The following is a 24,239-nucleotide window of genomic DNA, read 5'->3' as shown; positions in this document are numbered from 1 at the left end:
TTACCTTTGATAAACTGTCAGATTTTTCCCCTAAAGTCAGGACTTTGTAATGCTGATTGTTTCTTTTTCCCCCCAGTTTTGCAACATGGGTTGTGCACTCATGAAACAAGACAAGGAATGTAAGACGACCCGAAGCTTCCTCGGGGCCTTTGGAGACGCATCTGAACTCTGCTGAGTTTCGCTTCACCAGAGATTAGCTGGATATGAACGGAGGCTCGAGGATGTTCATGCTCTGAACACACTGGGGCGGCACTCTGCAGAACACCCAGCAAAGGCTGGTCTCCCAGCTCCATTTTAACCGGCAAACCAATATGGGGGGAGGGGAGCAGGTGGCTGGACACGTCCGCCAGAGTTTTCCCAGGTCTTCAGTGAGGCAGTGACAGCGCTCAGTGACATGAGCACCAGGGACATGCTCAGAGGCAACTGTATTGCCTTTAACTCCTTTTTCATTACACACTCAGGCCAGGCAATTACCACACATTTTTTTTTGTCATTTCTTTAATAGACAGCTTCTTTATGGGCCATTTTATGAAGCCACTAAGTGAATTATAGCGGGGGCCCCCAGCACTATGGGGGCGGGCTGAAGCACAGGGCCGCCTTTACTGAGCCGTATCCTCCTCTGTGCTAGGGGGAGGGGCTGCTGGCAGGCTGGCCCCGATTGGCCCCTAATCCAATCTAATCCTGAATCACGTGTTTATTGGTGGTTGATGACTCCTGAAGCTTTGCCTTTTCTTCATCGATGAGTATTAGTGCATTTCTATGAACACTGTGCCACTGGCATAGAATTTGACCACGAGTCCAATGAGAGACCGTTGCAGTGATGATGTCGACGTTTGGATCCAACACAAAACCGTGATTGGTCCTCAGAGGTGAGACTCAGCAAGGACATCCAATGCCTGCCCTGCTTTTTAGGCTGTGACCTCCGAGGTTCTAGGTGTGATCCGCAGTCACGAAACATTTACTGCGCAGGTGTGCTGGAGTCATGAATTAGGTACCGTGTCGCATTCGAAATTGAGTCATTTGTCGCAGGGTGAAATCAACCCTCCCAGAGAGGCTGGGGCAGACTCGCTGAAGTTTGTAATCACACCTTTTAAAAAAGTCAATCTCCACAATCTGCTCACTCCTGTGCGTCAACAAACAGATCTAATTAAATCTGTGAGTGTGAGGAGTATTTCTCAGACTTAAAAAATCATATGCCAGTGACCTGGCCTGGGAGACATAACATACTTTGCATTATAAACGGCAAGATGCGGCTCCAAGGTGAGGCTGCAGCCCTCCCAGAATCCTCCTTTCACAGCATTACCTCGTCGCTTTTGCATGTCGTTACATAAGAAGCCAGAATTAGATTAGTAAAAAGTAAATAAAATAACATCAAAAAGGATGTGAGCAGGAGAGGAATATGAGCATAAGGGTAGCCATGGGGGGCTGTTTTTAGCTGGAGAAAATGCAGTTTTCTCATGTGCATGGAAGATCAGAGGGGGAGCAGCAGAATATGAAACAGCATGCAGTACGGAACACTACAGGTTCTCATTTCTTTGGTATATTCTGCAGTCCCATGCCTTGCCGTTCGTCTGATTTACCCCCCAGTGTCCGGTCCTGCTCACAGCTAGTAAGGAGTCTGTTATTTCACTCCTCCCCCCCCCCCCCCCCGTGGCCCCCAGCGGGGCTTAGACCGTGCTCATCGCTTGTCATTTGTTTGATTGCACCACACAGTAGCCTTTCACGCTGAAGCCCAACATAAAAGTTATGATGTCGGTACATTCTGCTGTTAGACCATCATGAAAGCTTCATTCTTAATTAACACTGGTGCTCTTTCGTGTAAGTGTATAAAGCTTTTTTCTTTTTAAAATCATGTACTTCATCTTCCAGAGCATCCTGATATCGATCATTACCATTTGAGACGCCGTGCTGCTCTCAAAATGTCACGAAGCGGCATGATGTCCTAATCTGCTCCTTTTTAAGAAAAAAAAACACAGAATGAAATCAGGAAGCATCCAATATCATGCGCTATTGACACACCATGACCTGGATAATAGTACGGATGGATGGATGGATGGACCTTTTCCTCACCTTACATGGCTGCTGGTGTGACTACAAATGCTGCTCTCACCAGTCCAGCCCAAACAGCAAATGCATGACAGACCACTGTGTCGAACTGACAGCTGGCATTTTGAATCTGGACACCACTGGTATTTCCGATCCATATGGCTTATAAGCACACGCACTGTGCAAGAACAACCGAACACAAGAAATTCCTGCACACAATCTCGTCAATTTAAATATTTATAAATTGCAGAATAGAAATAGCTGATAAACCATGAAGACTGAATAACAAAGTTCAGTTCAAAATAAGGAAAAGAGTGATTCACCGGAGCGTCACTTAAATCTGCTTTTTAAAAGTAAACAGTGATATCTTGGTGTCTGCAAAAATATACACATACTCCCTAGTAGAAATGTTTGTAATCATTAAAATCGCCACTGTCCAATTCCCCTTCCTGCTGTTCAGATTTATATGCTATAGTAGCGTTCCATTTTCCAAACCGAAATATCGTTTTGAGTTGCTCAGTGGAAAATGTGTATAACAGATCAAATTTATTAGAGGGGTTGGGGGGGTGTGTCATTAATGATGCTGCCGAGTCCCCCTGAGATGAGATAACCTTCGGGATGAAGCCGTCACAGTTTAGAGAACCCGTGTGGTCTAGACTGAATGCATCCAATCTTCTCGTGTTGGTCCTTAAGGGTTGGATCCTGTTTATGTTTGTAAACTCTCCCCAAGATTAAACAAAGTAGCTGGACAATCAGCAGTCAGTCCCCCACCCTATGTTAGGCTTGGCTTAAGGAGACTGGGGATTTGGGGGGGTGGGGGGGGGTTAAGTGAGGTTAAAAGGTCAGTCATATGGGCAGCTGATTTTCCCACACTCCTGTAGCTCTGGGTCTTGATGGCAAGTAGGGAAGGGGGGGTCTTTGGCTCAGTGGAGAAGTTCCACCAGCCGCTGGTAGGCCGTCCTTTCGGCGAGCGAGCTGTGGTACTCCGACACGTAACGCTTTGCGTTCCGCACCATGTGCTCCGCCAGCCGCCGGTCTCCCAGAAGTCTCTGCGACAGGGCCACAAACTCCTGGGGAGGAAGGGGGTGCAGAGCAACAGGTGCCTGTCAGGTATCCTGCATCACGCTCCGCAGGCTGCCCGCATTAGTGCTGATGTGCATTTCCCGGTCCTCAGGGACCCACAGAGAGTCCAAGTTTTTGCTCGCAGCCAGCTCCCTGCCAGACAGTGCACATTTTTGCTTCCTCGCCACCCCTGCAAAAACATGGACTGCCTACGGGCCCCCAAGGACCGGATTAGGATTCTCTACAGGAAGCACATGTCCGTTGTCAGGCAGCTCAGTAGCCCCGCATTCTGGCTTGGGGCCTTTCCCCTGCTCCGGGCCTGCTGCTGTGCACGCAGTAGCAGCATCACGCCAGCTAAATGAGCTAAATACGACCCCTGGAGAACATTTACATTAGCAGTCGGGATGGCACAGTGAGTAGGGGACGTCAGACGAAAGGCTTCTGGATATAAATCGCAAGTGAGCGACCAGCTGCTCCCTGGGGTGGGTGCCAGATCGTTTCAGTGATTGTCAGGGTGTATGAATGCTGTAAGTGTAAGGATGACAGATGCAAGGTTTACTGAGGGCAAACTCGCCAGTCATGATACACATACAAACTGACCGTGATGCTCAGGGCGAATACAGGGGTTTACCTGTTAGTCTGTCATGTGACAGACGCTGCCTCTGAAGAGTCTAGATATTTAAAGCCACAAAAGTTATTTTCTTGAAGTTTTTAGGCTTTATTTTAGTATTCAGGCTTTGTACAGTCCTGCAATCACATAAATCTGCTGTATTGTATAACTCGAGAAAACCGGAAAAGGACGTACCCTGAATCCGTGGTGTGTCAGAAAATAAACTCTCTGAGTCACAGTGGTACAAAACTGATGACAGACTGCACGAGTCACTGCAGTGTTAAAATGAAGACTGAGACTGCATGAGTTACACCAGTGTAAAAATTAAGACAGACTACATTAGTCTCAGCAGTATAAAAAATGAAGCCAGAGACTGTGTGAGTCACAGCAATGTAAAAATGAAGGCTATGTGAGGCACAACAATGTGAAAATGAAGGCTATGTGAGGCACAACAATGTGAAAATGAAGGCTATGTGAGGCACAACAATGTGAAAATGAAGAGAGCGTGAGTCAATAAGCCCCGATGATACATGTCCTGCAGAATGCTATAGGTCGTCTTCTCTCGCGCGCGTGTGTGTGTGTGTATAATTGTGTCAGGGGCTGGTGGTACGCGACACACAGGACACCCATCATACCTGGGGGGTGGAGTAAAGCAGGCCGGTGCCCTCATGGCGCACGATGGCGGCGTTTCCCGGCACGTCCCTGGCCACCACGGGCACCTCGAGGTCCATGGCCTGGAGGGGACGGCATCAAAAAAGCGTCAGGGCTGATAAACCCAAGCAGAGAGGCTCACTGGCTGCTAATTCCCATAATAAAAAAGGGCCAGATAGAGACACGGGCAGCGGGGACGCATTTCCCATCAGCCCCGGGGACGTCTGCGGCAAAGGATTTAGACCAAACCGATAAAACCCTTTTTGGGCAGCTTTGAGGACACGTAGGGGCCGCCGATATGAGAAAGGGTGCCGGCACATCTCCCTCTAGGCTGTATGAGAAAAAGAGGTGAGAAAAACAAACAGTGACGGAGAAGGAACCTCCAAGATGGCTGCCGACATTCCCTCGGAGACGGAGCTGTTGACCAGGGCGAAGGACCTTCTCAGGGCGGCGTGCAGCTCCTCCTGACTCCTCTCTTCAGCCAGGAAGACGCCCGTGGACCTGTGAGCCACGTGTGACGTCAGAGACACGAGTGTTTCTGTGTGCGTGGGCGGTGGGGGGGCTCACTGTTACCCGTGTGTTCGCGACTCTATAACGAAATGGAGGCCAAACACTGAATGTTGTTCCATATCTGCTTCACCACCCACGGAATGGAGCTCGCGTTAAGCAGGTACCGCAACTCCCCTGGCGGATCTCACACAGCCTAAAAATACACCTGGTGGGAACATGGACTGTTTTCTTTTTCTTAGACCGCCAACCTTTAGTGGCACAAACTGATGAAGAGAACAAATGGGGGGTTTTTACCTCCTGAGGCTCTCTTCTACTTCCCCAGCAAACACGGGATCGACCTGAAAGGAGATGGGGAGGGTCACTTATCACACATGTGGCCGGTGTGACTTTCATCTCCGGCCCCCTGTGACTCGGCATGACGGAGTCGCTCGGCCACACACCTCAGGGGGGATGTGACCCATCGGGCTGTGACCCAACATACTTTTTCCCCCCACCCCCTTCTGGGTGCCATTTCCACTCTCTGCATCAGTGGCAGTCGAAGCCCAACCAAGCATCACTTCCAGCAATGGCAATTAAACGGTTATCAAACGTGCGGGGGGGGGGCTTCTGAAGATGCCGCCCCAGGCATCTGTCCATCTGGGCCTTGCCAGGACCCGCCACTCCACTGGGGTCTCCTAGTACCGCTACCTGCAGATCTGCGGGTCGCCCACAGGAAGGCAGTGCCACACCCACAGGGAGGCAGTGCCAAGCCCACAGGAAGGCAGTGCCATGCCCACAGGGAAGCAGTGCCACGCCCACAGGAAGGCAGTGCCACGCCCACAGGGAGGCAGTGCCACGCCCACAGGGAAGCAGTGCCACGCCCACAGGGAGGCAGTGCCACGCCCACAGGGAGGCAGTGCCAAGCCCACAGGAAGGCAGTGCCACGCCCACAGGGAAGCAGTGCCACACCCACAGGGAGGCAGTGCCACGCCCACAGGGAGGCAGTGCCACGCCCACAGGGAGGCAGTGCCACGCCCACAGGGAGGCAGTGCCACGCTCACAGGGAGGCAGTGCCACGCCCACAGGGAGGCAGTGCCACGCCCACAGGAAGGCAGTGCCACGCCCACAGGGCAGCGGTTTCCTTCACTAATTTACCCAGCTGGGCAATTTTCACTGAAACAATGCGGGGCACAAATCTCAGCCAAGGACACAACAGACACTTCCCATTCTAAGTGACATTCAGTTCCTTCACCAGGCACCCTTGCATAGATGATCATTAGATCCTGGACTTCCTGTGGCTGCCAGGAGGTGCTGTGAGCACAGTGGTAAATAAAACCTGTCAGCCGGGTGGCCTGAGAGACGTGCAGCCAGCACAGGGACGTTCAGGCCGCTGCGTTCAGCCCACCAGAATGAAAACCCCATCATCCTGACACCTGAGCACGCCTGGGGACCGCCGTTTCTCACTTCCTGTTGATGGCGCCCCGTGATATGCGGCTTGTTACAACGGCAGAGATCTGCCTCCAGGTCTCAGTGACGCCACTCGACGCAGACACTGCGTGGCAATCCAATTACCTCCCCTAATCTATTATCATTCACATGCAGCAACCTCTGCAGCTTCGCCGTTCCAGCCACGTGCCCAGATCGGCACTCGCCGAACCGATGGAAGGGCCGTTGGCATAGCGACACCCCCAAAGCCCACGTCCACCCACTCGCCTCTGCTGGACATTAACAAAAATCGCTGCAACGGTGATATGATTTCTCCCACTTATATGCAATTTTGATCTTCGGTGAATGTCCCACGCACGGCGTTTTCAGCCTCAAAATGTGTCTATTATTTTAGCAGATGATACCCGATACCTTTGACTGCACTTAAAGATCACGGCCTGGCTATTTTTTCTTGTTAAAGCCTCTCAGAAAAGCTAAGCAGGCTGAGAGGGAAATGTTTCAAAAGGTAATTCTCAGAAAAAACTAAAAAAAAAAAAAAAAAAAAAAAAAACTGAAACGGCAGCATGACCTGTGCTGTGTCTGAATCATGTAAATTTGCAGCAGAGTAAAATGCCAAGACTTCTTCAGAAGAGTCGCCGTTAGTGATTTTTAGGGGGTTTTTTACACCGATAATGTTACACCTTTGTAAACCAACTGCCGCTGCACTTTGGGGTCAATCATCCTCCCTGTCTCACTTGAGGGGGGGGGGGGGGGGGATTTCGGAGGGCATCTAACTATGCCTCTTTCCTCCATCTACCCTGCCCACCCCCCAGGCTCTATTCTCAAAAATCAGGGTCAGGGACTGGCTGCTTCCCAATCAGATTAATTGCAGTGCGAGAGTTCCATCCTTTAACAGAAAAGCCCCCACGAGCCTGTCTGTGCTCCTGGCTGGGCTTATCTGGACTTTATCTGCACTGTAATTTGACATCACACTGCACACTGCGCAGCTCAGTTCCTGTATTAGACTATGGTGTTTTACAACACAACCATGGTTATAAATGCCAGACACCCACACCTGGGAAAAGGCTCAGAAAATGGAAAGATGATTTCATTTCAACCAGAAATAGACAGATTTTTTTCCAGATAGTAAAACATTAAAATGAGCATGAGGAAAAAATGGGCTAAATGTATTACAAAAAACTGAAATAGTTACATGCACTTATATACATTCACTTACATATATTCTGAAATTGTATATGTTGATTAAAATTGGCCCTCCCGCGAGCTCCTCACACAGTGCAAACTGGGGTCTGTATCACCAAGCAGGATCTGTTGCTTAGCCGGATAACTTGTCGGATTTCAGGTAGTCCAGGCTAGATGTAAGTGAAGAAAAATAAATCCCACTGAAACTGGGACACCTTAAATCTGACAAGTTATCCAGCTAAGTAACAAATCCTGCTTCGTGATACAGGCCCCTGGTGTCTCTCTATCTGTGTCTTTGGGTATGCGTGTGTGTGTGTGTGTGCATGTGCATGTCCTATGATGCATTGACATCCCATCAGTAGATCCTAGACCTGATTTCTATGACTGGCCACTTTCTCTGGATAGAGGAATAATGCCAGTGCAGCACTGGAGGGAGACCCTTGGGAGATGATGCCAGTTTGGCATCATCATGGCAACGAGCAGCACAGAATGCAGTGGGTACAGAAAGAGTGGGGTGACGCAGACATAGCATGGGGATGAGGCTTGGGGTGGGTGTGTGTCCCACATTCCTGAATTCACAGACAGTAAATAAAAAGACGCTTCTCCAAACGAAAGAATCAATCTAAGTAAACAAACAAAAAAAAAGCCATGCATTAACGAAAGTGCAGTGGGAGCAGCGCAGACCCAGAGTCTCCGCTCTGACAGACTCCCACCCCACGTCGGAGCCATTCGGGGGATCGATGTGTAAGCAGGAAAGGCGAATCCAATACTTTAAATGGAAAGCAGGCTGTTTCTCCGAGTGCTCAGCATGCAGAACCCATCATTCCAGGCGCAGCATCCGTCTCCTTCGTTTTTTTCCCGGTTACTTTGGAAGGGTTTTTTTTTTTTTACGGGGCGGGGGAGAGGGATCTCGGGACACACCGAGGAATCAGAGCATGCGGGGCTTCCGGCTTTTTCCGGGGAGCGGGTTGAATTCGTGACCTACGCAAAAACGGCGGGGAAATTCACGAACTCCTTGTCATTCCAGGCGAGCTGTAAGTCAGTGTTCGTGAACCTGGGCCCCAGCAAAGTCTCTGCTTGTCCCCACGGTTTGTTGCATCTTTTCCACTAAAGGCATCAAAAGCGATTCGCCGGTTTTCGTCACCTGCCCATATACCCCCCAGAACAGTTAAGGGGAGATATTCTCCATATTCCATTGATCTCACTGTCACCTGCGTCACCTGCCAGTTGCAAATGATATAAAACAGTCGTGCGTTTTCTCCTTTATTCTCATCCCAGGCAGGTGACTGGTGTGTGACTCAGCAGGTTGGGACGCTGGCTGGGATCGGAAGGTCGTCGGGTCAAATCCCAGTATTGGCAGAGTGATTTCACCACTGGGTCCTTGAGCGAGGCGCATAACCCCCAACTGCTCAAGGGACTGACCGACCCTACTTTCTGAGGTTGCTAACATAACCCTACTTTTCTAACAGGTTGCTAAATAAACATAATCACCCAGCCTCAGCGGTTATGACCCATTTGCAGACCCGATTCGTGCTGTTTTCTATCTGCTGTCCTCTCTGTTTGTTAAAGCACAAAAAAAAACTCATTCCACCCCCCAACCCTGTATCATGCGGATCTGTGCCAGCCAAATGAAATACAAATATATATATATCCCTATTATAATAGTGCCTTATGCATTACTGGGGGCGGAGAGTGTCTCAGTGGGGTGAGCTACTGTGCCTGTGATCGGAAGGTTACTGGCCCTTGACCTCTAACTGCTGCATCGCTGCAGCACAAAAGTGTTTGCTAAATAGATACAAAAGTAAAATGTAGAATGTACATGTACTCTAAACCAGCGTTTCTCAAACCGGTCCATGTTTCTGCTCCCTCCTAACTCCCGGGGATTTGGGAGAGAGCAAAAACCTAGACCGTCTGGAGGTCCCCAAGGGCCGGTTTGAGAAACGCTGCTCTAAATGACAGTGTCAGCTTAGCAAACATAAAGCAGCGTGATCATTTGTTCCTCTTCCAGCCACTTATTCTGGTCAGGGTCGCTGGGGGGGGGGGGCGTACGGGGGGTCTGGAGCCTGTCCCAGGCAGCACAGAGCACAGGGCCAGGGTTACACCCTGGACCGGATGACAGTGTGAACATGCTTTGATCAAACACAGAGCTGGCAGACATGTGCCCGTTCTCTGCTTTCCCCCGACCCGTCTAGAGCGTGGAAATGAAGCAGCAGTGTGGGCAGCCGCACAGGTCTGAAACAGCCCTCGCAGGCCCCGCCTCCTCGTTATCGTTGACCAGCAGGCCACCGGGACCCGCCCGCAGCCTTTCTAGGGTTGGCGGGGGCCGCCTGCGTCGGCGCATCGTTGGGCCGGCTCTCCCAGATGCGCTGAGGCCTCGTTATCGCGCGCAAACATCTGCCACGCGTAAGAATCGTGCCGTCCTCCTGCCCTCCCACCCACGTCGGGCCCAGGCCAATGAGCACGCCCCGTGTTTGGACCACACCCCCAGGTGGGAGATGGCCTTCGGCTGCGACTCACCTTCGGCCCGATGATGATGAGGATCACCGACTGATCCTGGGCGTGCCACTCTGTGAAAGAAAAATAAAAAAATGAAGAATAAAAATGAAAATCCAGAGCCGCTGGGAGCCTCGGGTCCATTTCAGGCCTCTTCATCGGGCCATCTGTTCCTCACACAATCACAGGCTACCCAGGCACGGCCCAGGGACCCCTGCAGACCCACACCGCTGGGCCGGCGACCTCACCGGAGAAGGCCTCCAGCAGGTAGAGTGGGTCCTTCACCCTCCGCAGGCCGCAGACGAGCAGGAAGACGCGCAGGTCCTCGGCGATGGCGCTCACCCCTGAACACAGCGGGGAAGCAAACTCAGCGGCAGCAGATGGAGTATCGCCTCTGCTATGCAGGGGAGGCCGGTAACTACACCCTGTATGTAAATGAAGCCGCTTATCAGCCACACTCACAGCGAGGAAGTTACATCGCTAGTCGTTTTTCAGCGTGCCCCTTCAGACACCTGGGCTGCTGAAAAATACGCATACAGCAGATGGGCTCTACCGGGACTCAAACCGGCGATTTTCCAGGCATATCACTGGTGCCATGTGGCACAGTGGCTCCGAGGGTGTCGCTGCAGTTGTGTGTGTGTCCAGGACCAGGGATCCGCACAACTGCGTGTGTACAGTCTGCATGTCCTTTGTGCAAATTACATGGGTCTCCATCTACAGTCCAGCAATACCGTGTCTCTAAACGAGCGTGTGTGAGTGCATGTGCTCTGCACTGGACTGCTGTCCTCTGTCCCAGCCTTGAGGAACAGGCTCCAAGCTCATAGTAAACCCTCAATGGATAAACAGTTATGAAAAATGATTAAAAGGATGGATGGATGGATGGATGGATGGATGGATGGATGGAATGACATACTCCTTAAACATACCGCCTGCTTCTATCTGCCGAAAGTAATTATCTTTTTGTACCTTGGGGGTGGCCCTTGTATCACAAATGAATGCAAATAGTTCCCACTGATTCATATTCCTCACAGACAGTCCCAATCTCAACTCACTGGACCACTGACAGAGAAATCTGCACTTTAACTGATCATCTGGTTCTGTGTGAAATCCCTTCCTGGACGGGCCCCTGCGTGGCCCCTGCAGCCAGCCACGTCTGCCAAGCAGATAAGACCCTGTCACTAACAGCTAAAGCAGGGATACGATTTAGAGGGTCAGGGCCGCTTAGGGGCCCGATCCTCTTTCCGGGGGGATTATCAGAAACAGAGCTGCATGCCCTGTAGCTCCAAGTGCACCAAAAATGTAGTAAAAATGGAGCGGAAGCCGAACTGGAAGCTGGAGAGTGCTGCCAGATATGGAGGACACATTTCATTCAGCAACAGACTACCGGCCAAACATCAGGTGAGTTCACCTCTAACATCGCCCATGAGCCCATTAGAGGAGAAAGGCACATCTTTCAGCAGGACAACCTGATTTTATGGAGTTCGATGTGTCCCTAGATCAACAAGGGAGGGGCATGCGTTTCACTTCTTTAGCCAATCACAGTCTTCATTGTATGACATCACCAAATTGGTGTATTTTGTCTCATTTTTAAACTCACACACTATGGACAATTCTGAGACACCAATTCACTTAAAAGCATGTTTTTGGACAGTGGGAAAAAACTTTGGTATCTGGAAGTTACAGCACCTGCACGGAGGGGGAGTGGAATTCGAACCCACAACGCCAGTGGAATGAGGCAACATGCTGCCCACCTCATAAGGACCGTGACAGTCAATCTCTTATGAAACTTATGACACAGACATGGATGTTGCACTTAGCACCAAAACGCCACGCTGGCGGGTGGGTGACGTGTGAAACACCACATTTACAGACCACTTAAGGGGAGAAATGGACTAAACGGCTAGATGCGAACAGAGGAGACAGAAAGCACACGGGCGGACAGTGTGAATTACCAGCCCCACTCCCACTGCCCTAGTCAACTGATCCATTTTCTAAAGCCTTTTTGGTGACACTTTCTATTGCTCTTTGAGAGGTGCTGTTTCAGTATAATTTACTACTCAGCCAGTTTAAGTTCTGCAGCACGGTTAATACAACAGTATTAGCGGGACAGAGATGCACCTTTCCTTGTTTTGCAGAGGACTGTATCGGACATCCATTACCCCAAAAGATCCAATACCACTGTTCCCCTCTGCGGTGACTGGGGGCCTGAACCTACAGCACTGCTGATGCTTTTCTGAGCAGAGGCACTTTAGGATTGAATTAGTTGCGTAAAAACACACTGTAACACCTTAGGGCTGTCAGACTGTCAGGATGAAAGTTTGGTAAACAAGTCAAATTTAGAAACATTCTCTAAAAGTAGACTGAGCTATGGACTGGACACATGGTGTTCATGAGGGGGCGGGGCAAATGACGTCATGTTTTTAATAGGTCCACCTGTTATGGGGGCCAGCTGGGCCTACCGGCCATTCCCAATGCCTTCACCGTCACACACAAACTTCAGCTCCCATTCCGACGCGCAGGCTAACTCACGACAGCCGCGCACTAACGCTAGTGAAGCGACACTGGCTTTCTCGATAGGATAAGAGGAGCTGTAGCAATAAGGAGCCATGTTTAAAATGCTGGACGTATCCCAACTGCAGCTGCTAGCTCACATGCGTTTAATCTCATTACCGGTCTATTAAACTATATGCCGCTTGCGGGGATCTTCAGCAAGGGCCTGCAGAGCAGCGCTGACTCATGCTCAGCACAGAACGGCCCACGATGGTCGAACGATGATCAGTAAGGCCTGTTTAAACCCTGGTTTGTCACAGACTGCTTAGGAGACTCAACCTTTCCCTGTATGTATAATGGCTAACATTATAGAAATGATTTAGATTAATTTGTCTAACTACTTTTCGTTCCAGAAATCAATTAGCTTTTTTCTCTAACAATTCAAAGCAGCCAAAAATGTCAGGAAAGAGATTATAATACGCAGATTGAACTGATCTGACAGTTGCTTTCATATACGTGTAAAGCTGTAGTTATTAAAACCATCATGTTTTACATTGTGTCCTTCCTAAAATTACTAAAAAAGGAATTTTGTCTGCTAATAAATCAAATGGTGATACATACTATTGGATGTAATCCCTGTAGTTAAGAGCTGGCTTGTAGTATTTAATTAGTACTGAGTCATCAACTAGGTATGTACACTGTATCAGCACAGATGAGTCCAGTCATCAATGGAAACTTTCTGTCAAGCCAGGGCAGATATTGTGTCAGTGGCGAAACGGGAAGTTCTATTACCGATAGCAGAAGTAATGTTTCTGCGGTGACACATGCATCATGAATGAGCCACAGAGCCCATTCTTGGTAATGTCAAGGGGACGGGACTCGGAGTCATGTGCTAGGTTTCATGACTGGTCCCACAGTGGAGCTGCACGATATATCACTTCAGCATCGTCATCGCCATGTCTGCACGTGCAATAATCACATGGTGTCAATTACGGCAAAGGAAATCTAACACATAATGCTACAACTTTTTTTGCTGCTTGATACAAAAGAAAAAGAGTCACACGGTTCTCATTTTCCATCACTGATCTACAAGCAAAGTCTGTCTGATATTTACACTGACCAGTGCAGTGGTCTTTAAATAAATCATTCATCCAGCTTCCAACTCCTAACCCAGCACAGGATAAGAGCCCATGAAGCACAGACCACAAGGCAGGAGTACAACTGCAAGCAGGATGCCAGTCTGTCACATGACACCATCTCACCATGACCCACCCTGGGCATTTCAGGGCATGCTTTCCTGCCTGCCTTTGCATTGAGGCATGAATGCCACAGCATAGGGAGAACATGCATAGTTACAAAGCGGGGGTGGCATTCAAACAGCGCTGCCCACCCACCACCCATAAATTAATCATATAGGTGGTAATCATATTAATGACCCCCAAAGCCATGAAATACCGAGTGGATAAGGACGATCAAGTGAATAATCTCACACCGTCAAGCCGGCACCTTGAGTGGGGAGAGGAGGGACCTCCTTCCGAGGTCTCCTGTTCCATCCAGTTACGATGTGGCTCCTGCAACTCCTGCTCTCTCCGTTTTATACCAGCATGTCAGACTCGGTTTCCTGGCAACCATGCGTCATACGCACGCATTTCTACTATAATCTTCCCTCTTTATTTCTTAATCTACCTAATCACCTTTTATGCCAAAGCATGTCTTTAGATTGTGGCTACTCTGGCTAACTTTCAACAGATTCTATAGCACTTTAGATAAGCGTAGGTATAAAGTGCATTAAATATCTGGGCCACTTAAGCAATGGGCAGTGGGCTGGATAAACAAACAGGACCAGCATAAGTGCAGGGGCGCGGTAAATGGGGAGGGGGTGTTAAGATGATTCCAAGGCCCTCCCCTCCCCCGCCAATCAGCAGCATCTGTTACGTCGCCATCTGCCAGTAGACCCCGCCAATCAGCCGTGAAGTGCTCGTAGCTCGCATCTAAGAAGTTCGATGACCATCGTCACGTACGACGGGGACCCAGAAAGGTGGCGCTAAAAGTGTCTTGGGGCATTGGAGGGGGGGGTGGGCTGGGTTGCTTATCCCTCCTCAAAAACAGCCCCCAGGATTACAGACTCCTCAAAACTTTTGAGATTTTTTTTTCTTCATTTTTTGGAGAATGCGTAGGTGCTTGAAAATGCAATAGTATTATTCGATATGTATAAAGAGAAAGTGAAAATTCACCTGAAGGGGAGTGACATGCAGAGTAATTCGGGTGAGTAATTACCTATGCTCTGCCTTACACCCAAAAGCTATGAACATAAAGCCCATCAAAGGGGCTGAGAAATCCAGAACGAATGGAATAGGAGAACAAGGACAAAGGAGAGAGCGAGCGAGCTGGAAATGATACCTCTCTTTCTGTTGAAAAACTCGATTGGGACGAAGTACCCGTCCGTCTCACACCCCCGTGTACCAGGAACCTCTCTTTTGTTCCTGAATGTTTGATCTCAGAGAGGCATGTCTCCTGAACTAACAAGAACACCACCCTCCACTGGTGTGTCCGCTTCCCATCATCCCCAGTGTCTCGCCCACACCCTAAGGAACAAACCATGAGCACCAGGGATTGAACGCCAGCCCTCACCAAGCTGGCATTACTAATAATTAGCCAATTAATGTGACTTGTCACTGTTCGGAAGAATTCTCAAGGTTTTAAAATAGACCGGACCTGCAAGCAGTAGTCACTGGTTTGAAATGGGGGACAAAAGATGTGCGACAAGATATCCAGGGTCCTTTGTGTTTTAAGAGAATAACTGTATCCCCCTTTTGTTTTTCTTTAAAAAAAAAACAAATTATATTATTGTAATTAGATAATAAATCAGGACACTCGAGATGCAATCCCTGCCAGAAATAAATGAATAAATGAATACTAAAACACAAAGGCCTGTAAATAATTAACAACAAAAATAACCACGCCTTGAGCAAAACAGACGTGAGTATGTGTGCGAGCCCGTGCCCTGCGTGACCTGCGATCGGAAATGGGATCCCGGCCCGGATCCTGCGGCGACCCGAAGACTGAAAATCCGGGACGAATCCCTGATGCGTGTGGGAAGGAGAGCGGCCGAGGACAGCGGGCAAATCGGAGAGCGCGAGTTCAGTATCCGGCGATGGAGGTGCGATTGCATGCTCGGCGTTTTCGCGAACATGCAGCAAAAGTTAAATGGAAGTTGTGAGTGCTGTCACAGTGACTGATAGGCAGACAGCAACGGTGCTAATTGCTTCAACTCTGTGGGGATCTGGCACGAAGCAGCCTGCATTTGACCCTGTCCACCAGCTTCAGTGATCATTATTACGTGCAATAAACAAGGCATACGTACATCCATGCATCAGTCTCCCGCTGAGAGCTTTCCGCGAACAGCTGAACAGCTGGCGGTTGTTGCTGTGACAATGATTGTGCATCGCCCTGCCATCCTGGTCCTGCTCGCCATGATTTGCAAACCCCAAATGATCTGTCTCACATCCTCTCAGAGCAGTGGATTTTGGTGTATACATCCTAATGGACGGAATTCCTAATCAAACAACTGGCTCCGGTGCTTGTGGTTGTCACAGTAGATCGAAAAATATTACAAACATGACACAACGGGGTCAAATTACAGGCTTATTTTTTCCACCTGCAGTCTTGCAAAGAGAGCTTCTTAATTTCATGGTCTCTGGAGTCAAATTCTTAAAAATTACTATGCATTACCCAGCTTGCACACAATACCTTCTAGTCAAGACTGAACCTATGGCAACGACAGCCTCATTTGAAATATGATTGGTTCAACTGGGTAATTCCCTTCAGGGTTCTGTCCTGGAACCTTACAGTTTCCGTGGTAATGCAGGGTCCCCCATGCGCTCGGCCAGTGCACAACAAGCAAGTGCACATCGTGGACAAATCTGCAGCTGGGGGGGGTTTTGCGAGACTCAGATTTATAGCGATTCAAAAGAGATTTGCGACAGAGTGGCAGATGGAACAAGCAACGAAAATATAAAGGAGAGCAGCTCTATTTCAATTAAATAAATGCTTTTGTTAAAAAAAAAAGGCATAAGGAAGACTTCCTAGTGAAACGAGAAACGAGGGAAGCCGGGGAAGAGGTCGCTGTTTGGCACGGCTGCCGACAAGGCCGAGACACTCCGCTCCTCCGTGCCGTCTGACACGCGTAAAGAAAGCAACCCAAAGGGGGCTGAGTATTAACAATTTGCTGGCTGGGTGGGTGGGTTTCTCGCTGGCTGGCTTGGGGGGGGGTCTCTGCTTTGGCGCCATTCTCGCCAGTAAATACCGCAACTAATCTGGAGAGCGATACAGAACATCAGCCACCAATAAAAACTAATCATGTAAGAGTGGATAAAAAGTGTCTCCGTCTGGGGAAGCGGAAAGAATGCGATGGAAGACGATGACGACGGCACTCCGTCCCGCCGAATCCTGACTTGTGGTTCCAAAGAGGAAGTGGAAGGTCTGCCAGTTCCCGCGGTGAATTATTTTACACCATTTCTATGAGACCAGAACAATAGCAAAGTGAGTCTTTAATAGACTGGTGTGGGGGGGGGGCATTTTTAAGGCCCCATCACAAAGAGTTTTCCAAACAATGTTTATCATGAAGTGTCTGTCCACAGGCAGCGATCAGATTTATCCGCACTGGGAAGAGGGACGTTCTGCAGTTGGGCAGGGTTATTAATGCCTTGATTCTCTGCACTTCCATGCTGTGATATAATGATGCCTCTTTGGTGCTCGATTCGATCATCAAAGTTGAGGGAGGTTTTTGAATGACGAGCTGGTACTTTCTGTCCCGACAGACAGGGGGTGCTAATGTGTCAACATCCAAGTCTAACGAGGAAATTTTACAACCCAGAAAAGAGCTGCTGGTACTGACCCCAACAGCATCATCTGATCAAGACACAGGACAGCAGATGATCTCCATCCCAACCCATCAGTGAGGGAGTGTGGCAGACCAGCCTGAGCTGGATGGCACACCCCACAGAGGGTCTGATGACCTCACGGTACCTGCACTCCTCAGGAAGTCGTCCCAGTTGAACCCCATGGCCACCCTGGTCTCCACCCCTGGAACGACGAGAGAAACAGGGCTTAGCAGGTGGTGTCCTCGGCCACATGCCATGAGTCCCATCATGCAGCTGGGGTCGCACGCCACCGCCGGGGCACCCTCACGTCAGCTGGTGGAATAGACACACCACCAGAATGGGGCAGGTTCATGCAATTACCATGTCCTGACATTTCTAGATCCCGCCAGAAGGTCATCCTGTCTATCATCTGTGACCCCGACCTTGAGGAGAAGCAAATGGGCCCTATTGCCCCAGGCCAGTATCAGATCTACCCCATGGGGAGCAACTGGATCATGCAGTCGCACATCTCCCAGAACACAGCCCAGCTTACAGTGCTAGGATTAGTGTGCAAAGGGCTGCCATCTTCGTGGGAGGTGTCATGCCCATCAATGATGTATCCAATTAGCTGCACTAAAGAGGCGCAGCTAAACCAGCACCCCCGCATGCCCAAGGCCCCTGCGTGCACTGGGTCTGAGACCCCATTTTAAAGAGCTTACTGCTCCATGCCCATGAAGTGCCTTAACCTGCTTCCTGTCTCTGGGTGCTTCTCAATATGCGTACTTGCCTGTACTTGTGTTCTCGTGTACTTGCTTTACGTCATTTTCCATTGTCAAAGAGCAGTTCCAATACTAAGAACAGAAGTACGAAGGACGGTAAAAATCCTCAGATGTCATTCTTGCCCCGCCCCAAATATCAAGGATACGGTTGCAAAAGAGACCAATCCCATGATTCATTATGCCCCAAGTTTGTTCTTAGGAGGGAAATTAGTAAGACCGGTCATGCTAAGACCATAAGTACAATCTTTGTGTTCTTGGTATTGAGAAACACCCACTATGCCGATTCATCAGCATCTCCATGTTGCAATGGTTTCACCTCAAAGGGCAACGGATGGCACATGGTAAGGCTCACACAGCACTCCCTGGTCAAGGACTGTTGTCCTTCATACAGTCATGTGACACCCAAGACCCAAGTACAAAGGCAAGCAGCTTCAGGTCTTCCTAAGACCAGTGTAGATGTGAGCAAGCAGAGGTCTAAAGCAGCGGGCAGCAGCGGCACAGAGGTGAACAGGTCAGACTGGAGGGGGCAGCACCTGACAAGACAATGTCAGCAAGACAAGTGGCATTATTTACATTCTGTGTCATTCAATTCAATTCTAAATAGCGCTTTTCACAAGAGTCACCCCAAGGTGCTTTACATGGGTGTGATGCGACACATTACATCATTATTACAATATTTACATGCTTGCTACATGTGCACCTTTGGCCACATGCTCGCCCACTGCCTTTAAAAACCACTTTCCTGCAATGCTACAGTCTCCCAGCCAGCAAGTACAGTGAATCACATCAATACAGCAAACTACAAACACATTTCAGACCCTGCATCCCCCCCCCCCCCCCCAAATACCACAGCAGAAAGACCCCCATGCAGAGACTCGGTCATTCCCAGCCAGAGGCAAGCAGCAGAAACAGCCAGTTGATGTGGTTACCTTGTGGGTGGACATGGACTCTACTGCTCTGGGTCGGCTTGAAAGATACAAGACGTTGCAAAACAGTGGTTAACATTCCCATGGTGCACACTGCAAGGGGCAGAGGCTTTTCCTTCTCTGCACTTTTACGAAAAATGCGTAGCTTTTTAAAATTCAACTGTACAATCCTTAAAGTCTGAGATTCGTCTATCAATTCTTCGTCTAGGGCTGAAATAGTAAACCCTTGGAAAGACCCCTTTCCACTTGTCCATGTTATATCAGCTGACGTATTTATACTCTATTAGAAAATATATTTACAAAATCACTGTCTTGAATGCCGAGTGCCACACACACTTAAATTTGTGAAAATAGTCTCAGAGATTTACGATATGCTTTACTCCCCCACAATAAAAGTATATTGGGCGAGCTAAGCGGCTGTTGTTTTATTGATACTATTAAACGATTACCCACAAAATAATTGTTTAAATCAATTTAAGTTGGTCGTATTTTATAGATTCACTACTGCACTGCTATCTTTGGGGAGGTTATTGAATAACGATCCGTTTTTCTTGCAAAGTGGACTTTATTTTTCCAGAAACTTCTCAGAGGAAATGACACTGCAACTTGCTCTTACACATGCGCTTTAATAAGTAAAATCTGACTGACGGAATGTGAAAGATCGTATGATCAAATGAAAGTGACGGCATGGTGACAGCGGAGATGGACGGGAAGCGCAGAAATGTGATCGACAACATTTTAATGCCTCGCCGTTATGGGACTTAGCGGGATGTAGCGATTTCCGATGCGCCGCCCGTCCACGCTGTTTACGGCCGCCGCAGCAACCTGCTGTCTTTACATGCCGCCGCCGGGTCTTCATGGCCTCGCATGACTGAGCCGCCACTCGGATTGCAATCATATTTCCGTCTGAAGGACTTCCCGCTCTCCTTAAAGCACTTTCCCAGCTCGTTTTCCAGTTTGTCAGGGGATGCTTCAACAAATCCAACTGCAATTTTCTTAAATTGCTGGAATAACCGATTGATTTTTAGATCAGAGCTTAGTGCAAAATCTACACGTAAGGCTGGGATTTTTATTTCCTCTAGGTCAGATTCACATGTCCACAATTTCAGTTCCACTCTGAATGAACTTATTAACTGGCACATTTGTTGGCGGACTGCAAGACTAAAATGAAGAGGAGGCTACCAAGACCTACTGTGATATTTTAATCGATCGTTCTGTTGTGAATAAAACTAAGAATGTTTGCCTAGAGCTAACAATCGAAATGTTTACTGTGCTCAGCATTAGTGTTATCATAGAAATGTCACAAAAAAAGACAAACAGGTCCTACCCAAAGCAATTCAGCCACTTCTTTTAGCTTGTGAGAGAATGCAACAGCAAACCTGCATTTAAAAGAGGAAAAAAGGTCTGAAAATGGGGCACAGCGGCTGGGTGACCCCCCCACCCCCACCCACCATTCAGCAAAGCTGTGATTCTGAGACACAGACAGCATCTGAGTTTGGTGCCCTGCTTTCTCACCCAAACAACTATGGCAACAAGATGGGAATCGGTGCAGAAAATCAAAAGACAGATGAAAGGCGGTTTGACTGGGTCCTCACTGTTGTCTGATATTTGGATGTGTTTGTAGTGGGGGGACTTTGGTGACATATTTCTCAGAGTTTTTGAGGCAAGTTGGAGTCCTGAATGAAAAAGTGACCACCCCCACCCCCCAGCCTACAGTCAGGGTGGACAAGATGCACATTTTAGGACAGATTTCAGGTATGTGCTGAAGATATGGGAGGGGAGGCGGGGTGGAGTTGGGGGGAGATGACAGCCATTTGATGTTAAGACACCGTATCCTAAGACCTCCTCCCAGTTACACTTGAAGACAAGGCTTTGCCCATATGCACATCAGACAGCCGCCTACGGGTAGGCGAAACACGACAGGCTAAAAACAGTGCTAATGCTAACACACTGCTGGGCTAGGAAACGGGGTGGGGAGCCCAGTGCAGGCCTCTCTGGAGAAAAGCTCCAATGCCAGACTGGCTGCAGGAGGGCAGGGCTTCGCCGGGACAGAGTCACGGACGGCGGTGGCATTGACAGTATCACCACCTCATGCCATTTCACGCTGTGTAATCTGGCCCCTGCGAGCCCCGTCCGCGGAGGTTCCCTCTAATCCGCCGTTTTCATCTTCCCAGCAATACCCTGTGCCTCAAGGACACTCCTTCACCCAGCTTACAGCAGCTATGCAAGCTCTGCTTTTTATTAATGTCAACACCAGGCATTAGTGTTTGAGGGGATCGTACCACTGACAAAAAGGATCCCAGTGAGTAACACATCTAGAAATTTAGAGGAATCTGTGCTTTGTTTTGATAAGAAAAACAGCCATATGTAAGGAAGTCCTATCATCAATTAATAAAAAAAAACAATACCACCCACCCATTTATCTCCTATCCAATACAATGTTCCAATAAAATGATGTGGAGAATCGTAACAGGATGTTCCATGTATTTACATGTGATGTGTTTATGCTTGAATTATTCTTCAATATCATCCTTTTAAATGAATGGTTGTGGGTATATGGAGTCATAACAAGCATTGCATACCCGTTCCGGTTCTGAATAAAACATAGCCGCTTATCTCCAGTTTGGTGGGAAGGCTGGTGTCATCACCTGGCTTTTTTCAGAACCTGCTCCATAACAGCTAGCTTCTTGTTGTCCTTTACGTCCTCGTTGAGGTCCGTCCCACCGAAAATGACCCCGAAGGGCGCCTGGCATCCTGGTGCGACAGGAACAGGCGGTGAGTTCATGTGACTGCCCTCTAGTTGCCAGTAAGAAAGCTGCAGCACTGCCATCAGTAGTTGAATAGCGTGAATCACATATATTTTTCTTCCTGACGGAATGATCATTATCTAGCAGAAGTTTTTATCCGAAGTGACACACAATTGCAAAATCACGGTCAGCAGGTCTCCGGAGCAATGTAGGCTATGGGATTGGTTCAAAGGGCCCAATCACTCTGCCGGCCATGGGATTTGAACCAGCAACCTTCCGATCATGGGCACAGACTCCTAACCCACAGAGAGACACACTGTCCCAATCAGTGTAATGTTATACAGGGGACCAGATGGAAACATCACCCAATCTACTCACAATGTCCCGATGTACTTTCTGGAATAGGAGGCATCGAACTGACATAATCTCCTTCGCCAAAGGATGCTTGCCTTTCCTATTCTGCACAGCATAGTTTAACACCCCCCCCCCCCCCATGTATACACACACACACACACACACACACACACACACACAAACCTGGCCAGTGACATCGGAAGAAGTTATATTTGCATTGTCTAGATCTTGATATATCGTACTCGTTGTTTATTCTGAAAGCGTCATGGTCATGGATATTTTAGCATCTTATTATTATGATGCTGTTAGTTTTTCTGCATTAATTCAACTGCTTATGAGAGTTTCTGACTTATAACAAGCCAACATTTTATATGAGAATGGTGTAAATATGGAATATGGATGAGGTACTGCTTACTGCTAAGAGGTTTTTATCCCTTTGTTGAACACTGAACTTAATATTGTGCAAGTTTCTTTCATTAGCAGAGTCTGCTGAGTTGTTGCTAATGACTTATATTTATGATATCCATACAAATAAAAGTCTTTATGAAAATGAAAACAAAATATTGCTAGAACATCATAAATTGGCATGCAAATTACTTACACTGGTTCAAACTTTACATACGCCCCAAGTTTTTTACGATCATAAAAAATTAAAACACACCACACTAAAATAAGGGGATTAAGCATAAGAAGTTGCAGGCGTGTCTGCGCTCCTGTTTTGGAATGCATCTGATAGCGTAAAGATCAAACGGTTGAAAAGTGAAGGGGACGGGGTGAGATTTCACCTAAGAGAAACTGGCCTCCTTTATACAGGTGAATGGCCAGCACGCCCTCGCAAGGTGGCTCCCGTTTCATCAGCGCCTCCACATCGCCCGGGGACTTGAAATCTGCGACATCTCGGAGAACACAGGTGTGCCCTGCCGACTCTATGTGTCCTCTGAAATGCAGATATGAGTTAAGAAGAGATTTAAATGAAAATGCACATAGTTCACAGTAAGTGTCACAGACGCTCTACCAATGCCCTACCCCCGTAAATCGACAGACACAATTGATGCTTCGCATTTCCTTTAAGTGGTGCTCATTTTCTTTTGATCTGGCTGTTTGCTTTCATACTCCACGGATCTGAATAACTTAATCTGTCAGTAGTATTCCGGCCATCAGTCAGGACCAAAAGCTGTAGCCGAACCTGACTTTAATTACTGTTGAAAGCACAAACATCCTGCAAAATTTGCCTCGTGTAATACAAACCGAAGTACAATATTTCATATCGATTTATGGGATATATCTTAGTGGGAGTGGTGCGGGGGAGTTAAGCTTTAAGATAACGAAACAGGATAGGATTTTATTAATCCAACTACTCAACGACAATGTAATGTATAAGAAACGATTACTGTTCGTACCTGATCCTTTCCGCAGTAGTACAGTTTCCCGTTTGTGGACTAAGGCAGGCCAGAAAAAGCAGTTTCATATCGATACATAGAGAAAGAATTAAAAGCAACTAATATATGCCTTCAAGCTGTTTAAAGGTATGTGAATTACTGCGGTGGTGAGCAACCACCGGTAACTTTCGCCCTCATGATGTTTGCTTTGCGACGTTAAAAGTCCTCCCCAGGAAACATGGACGGAGCATGTAGCATTTCCATCAAATACCGTGTCTGCTAATGCGACTAGTGCACATATTACTTAGAAACAACAGCGGCTGAATCTGAATGTAGCAGTACCACAGCACATTACTGGGTACCGCCACTATTAAGCCGATTCTGTGGAGTTATTGTTGTACAGCTGCAGGCATTTGTCTAGTAATATGGCAAAAACGCATCTACCTAACGTGTTAAAATTTATAGATAATGCTTAATCCAAAACCATGCAAAATGCAAAGCTTGTCGGTTCAGATTGTTAGCTATATACACAATTTATGCCATTCCTTTTGTGATTGTCAATGTTGTTGTTCTATCCAGGAAGTATTCGCAATGGCTGATTGACTTGTGATTTGCCCAATTGAAACCGTCGATGTAGGCGCCTCTGTCCAATCGGATGCCAGGAGGAATGGGGTTGTTATCGAAGTCACGCGGCAGTACTGTGACTAACTGTAAGTTTTTATT

The 24,239-nt window shown here is 48.2% G+C and overlaps 2 protein-coding genes across 4 annotated transcripts in view; one reads left to right on the top strand and one right to left on the bottom strand.

The window, feature by feature from the left end:
• Positions 1-2,270: 2,270 nt before the first annotated feature.
• Positions 2,271-24,099, bottom strand: glt1d1 (glycosyltransferase 1 domain containing 1). The gene is made up of 12 exons (XM_023827017.2): positions 23,538-24,099; positions 22,923-23,074; positions 21,685-21,790; positions 20,364-20,415; positions 19,040-19,076; positions 17,498-17,554; positions 10,228-10,323; positions 10,004-10,053; positions 5,174-5,217; positions 4,750-4,870; positions 4,354-4,452; positions 2,271-3,116 (listed from the first exon to the last, which is right to left on the bottom strand). Exons 1-12 carry the CDS (start codon positions 23,603-23,605, stop codon positions 2,970-2,972), a joined length of 1,029 nt encoding a protein of 342 aa, XP_023682785.1. The 5' UTR covers positions 23,606-24,099; the 3' UTR covers positions 2,271-2,969.
• slc15a4 (solute carrier family 15 member 4) overlaps positions 22,934-24,239 on the top strand; it is a 28,229-nt gene continuing 26,923 nt past the window's right edge. Inside the window, exons 1-2 of one of the 3 annotated variants that reach the window (XM_023827016.2) lie at positions 22,934-23,047; positions 24,154-24,226. The gene's annotated coding sequence lies outside the window, so the exon portion shown is untranslated. Of the gene's footprint in view, positions 23,048-24,095; positions 24,227-24,239 lie in introns of all 3 variants that reach the window. The other 2 variants (XM_023827015.2, XM_023827014.2) reach the window with 2 other exon arrangements.

This window comes from Paramormyrops kingsleyae, chromosome 2 (genome assembly GCF_048594095.1).
Source record: "Paramormyrops kingsleyae isolate MSU_618 chromosome 2, PKINGS_0.4, whole genome shotgun sequence".
NCBI lineage: Eukaryota > Metazoa > Chordata > Actinopteri > Osteoglossiformes > Mormyridae > Paramormyrops > Paramormyrops kingsleyae.
The sequence above is the reverse complement of the archived record's forward strand: the minus strand, read 5'-3'. Positions and strand labels throughout refer to the sequence as shown.

Excerpts from the sequence above, each read along its gene's own strand:
- glt1d1 (XM_023827017.2), bottom strand. The coding sequence starts at position 23,605 with ATGAAACTGCTTTTTCTGGCCTGCCTTAGTCCACAAACGGGAAACTGT. Across the intron at positions 5,218-10,003 it reads TCATCATCATCGGGCCGAAG|GTCGATCCCGTGTTTGCTGG; the intron begins GTGAGTCGCAGC and ends ATCTCCTTTCAG. Across the intron at positions 4,453-4,749 it reads TGTCGGCAGCCATCTTGGAG|GCCATGGACCTCGAGGTGCC; the intron begins GTTCCTTCTCCG and ends CGTCCCCTCCAG.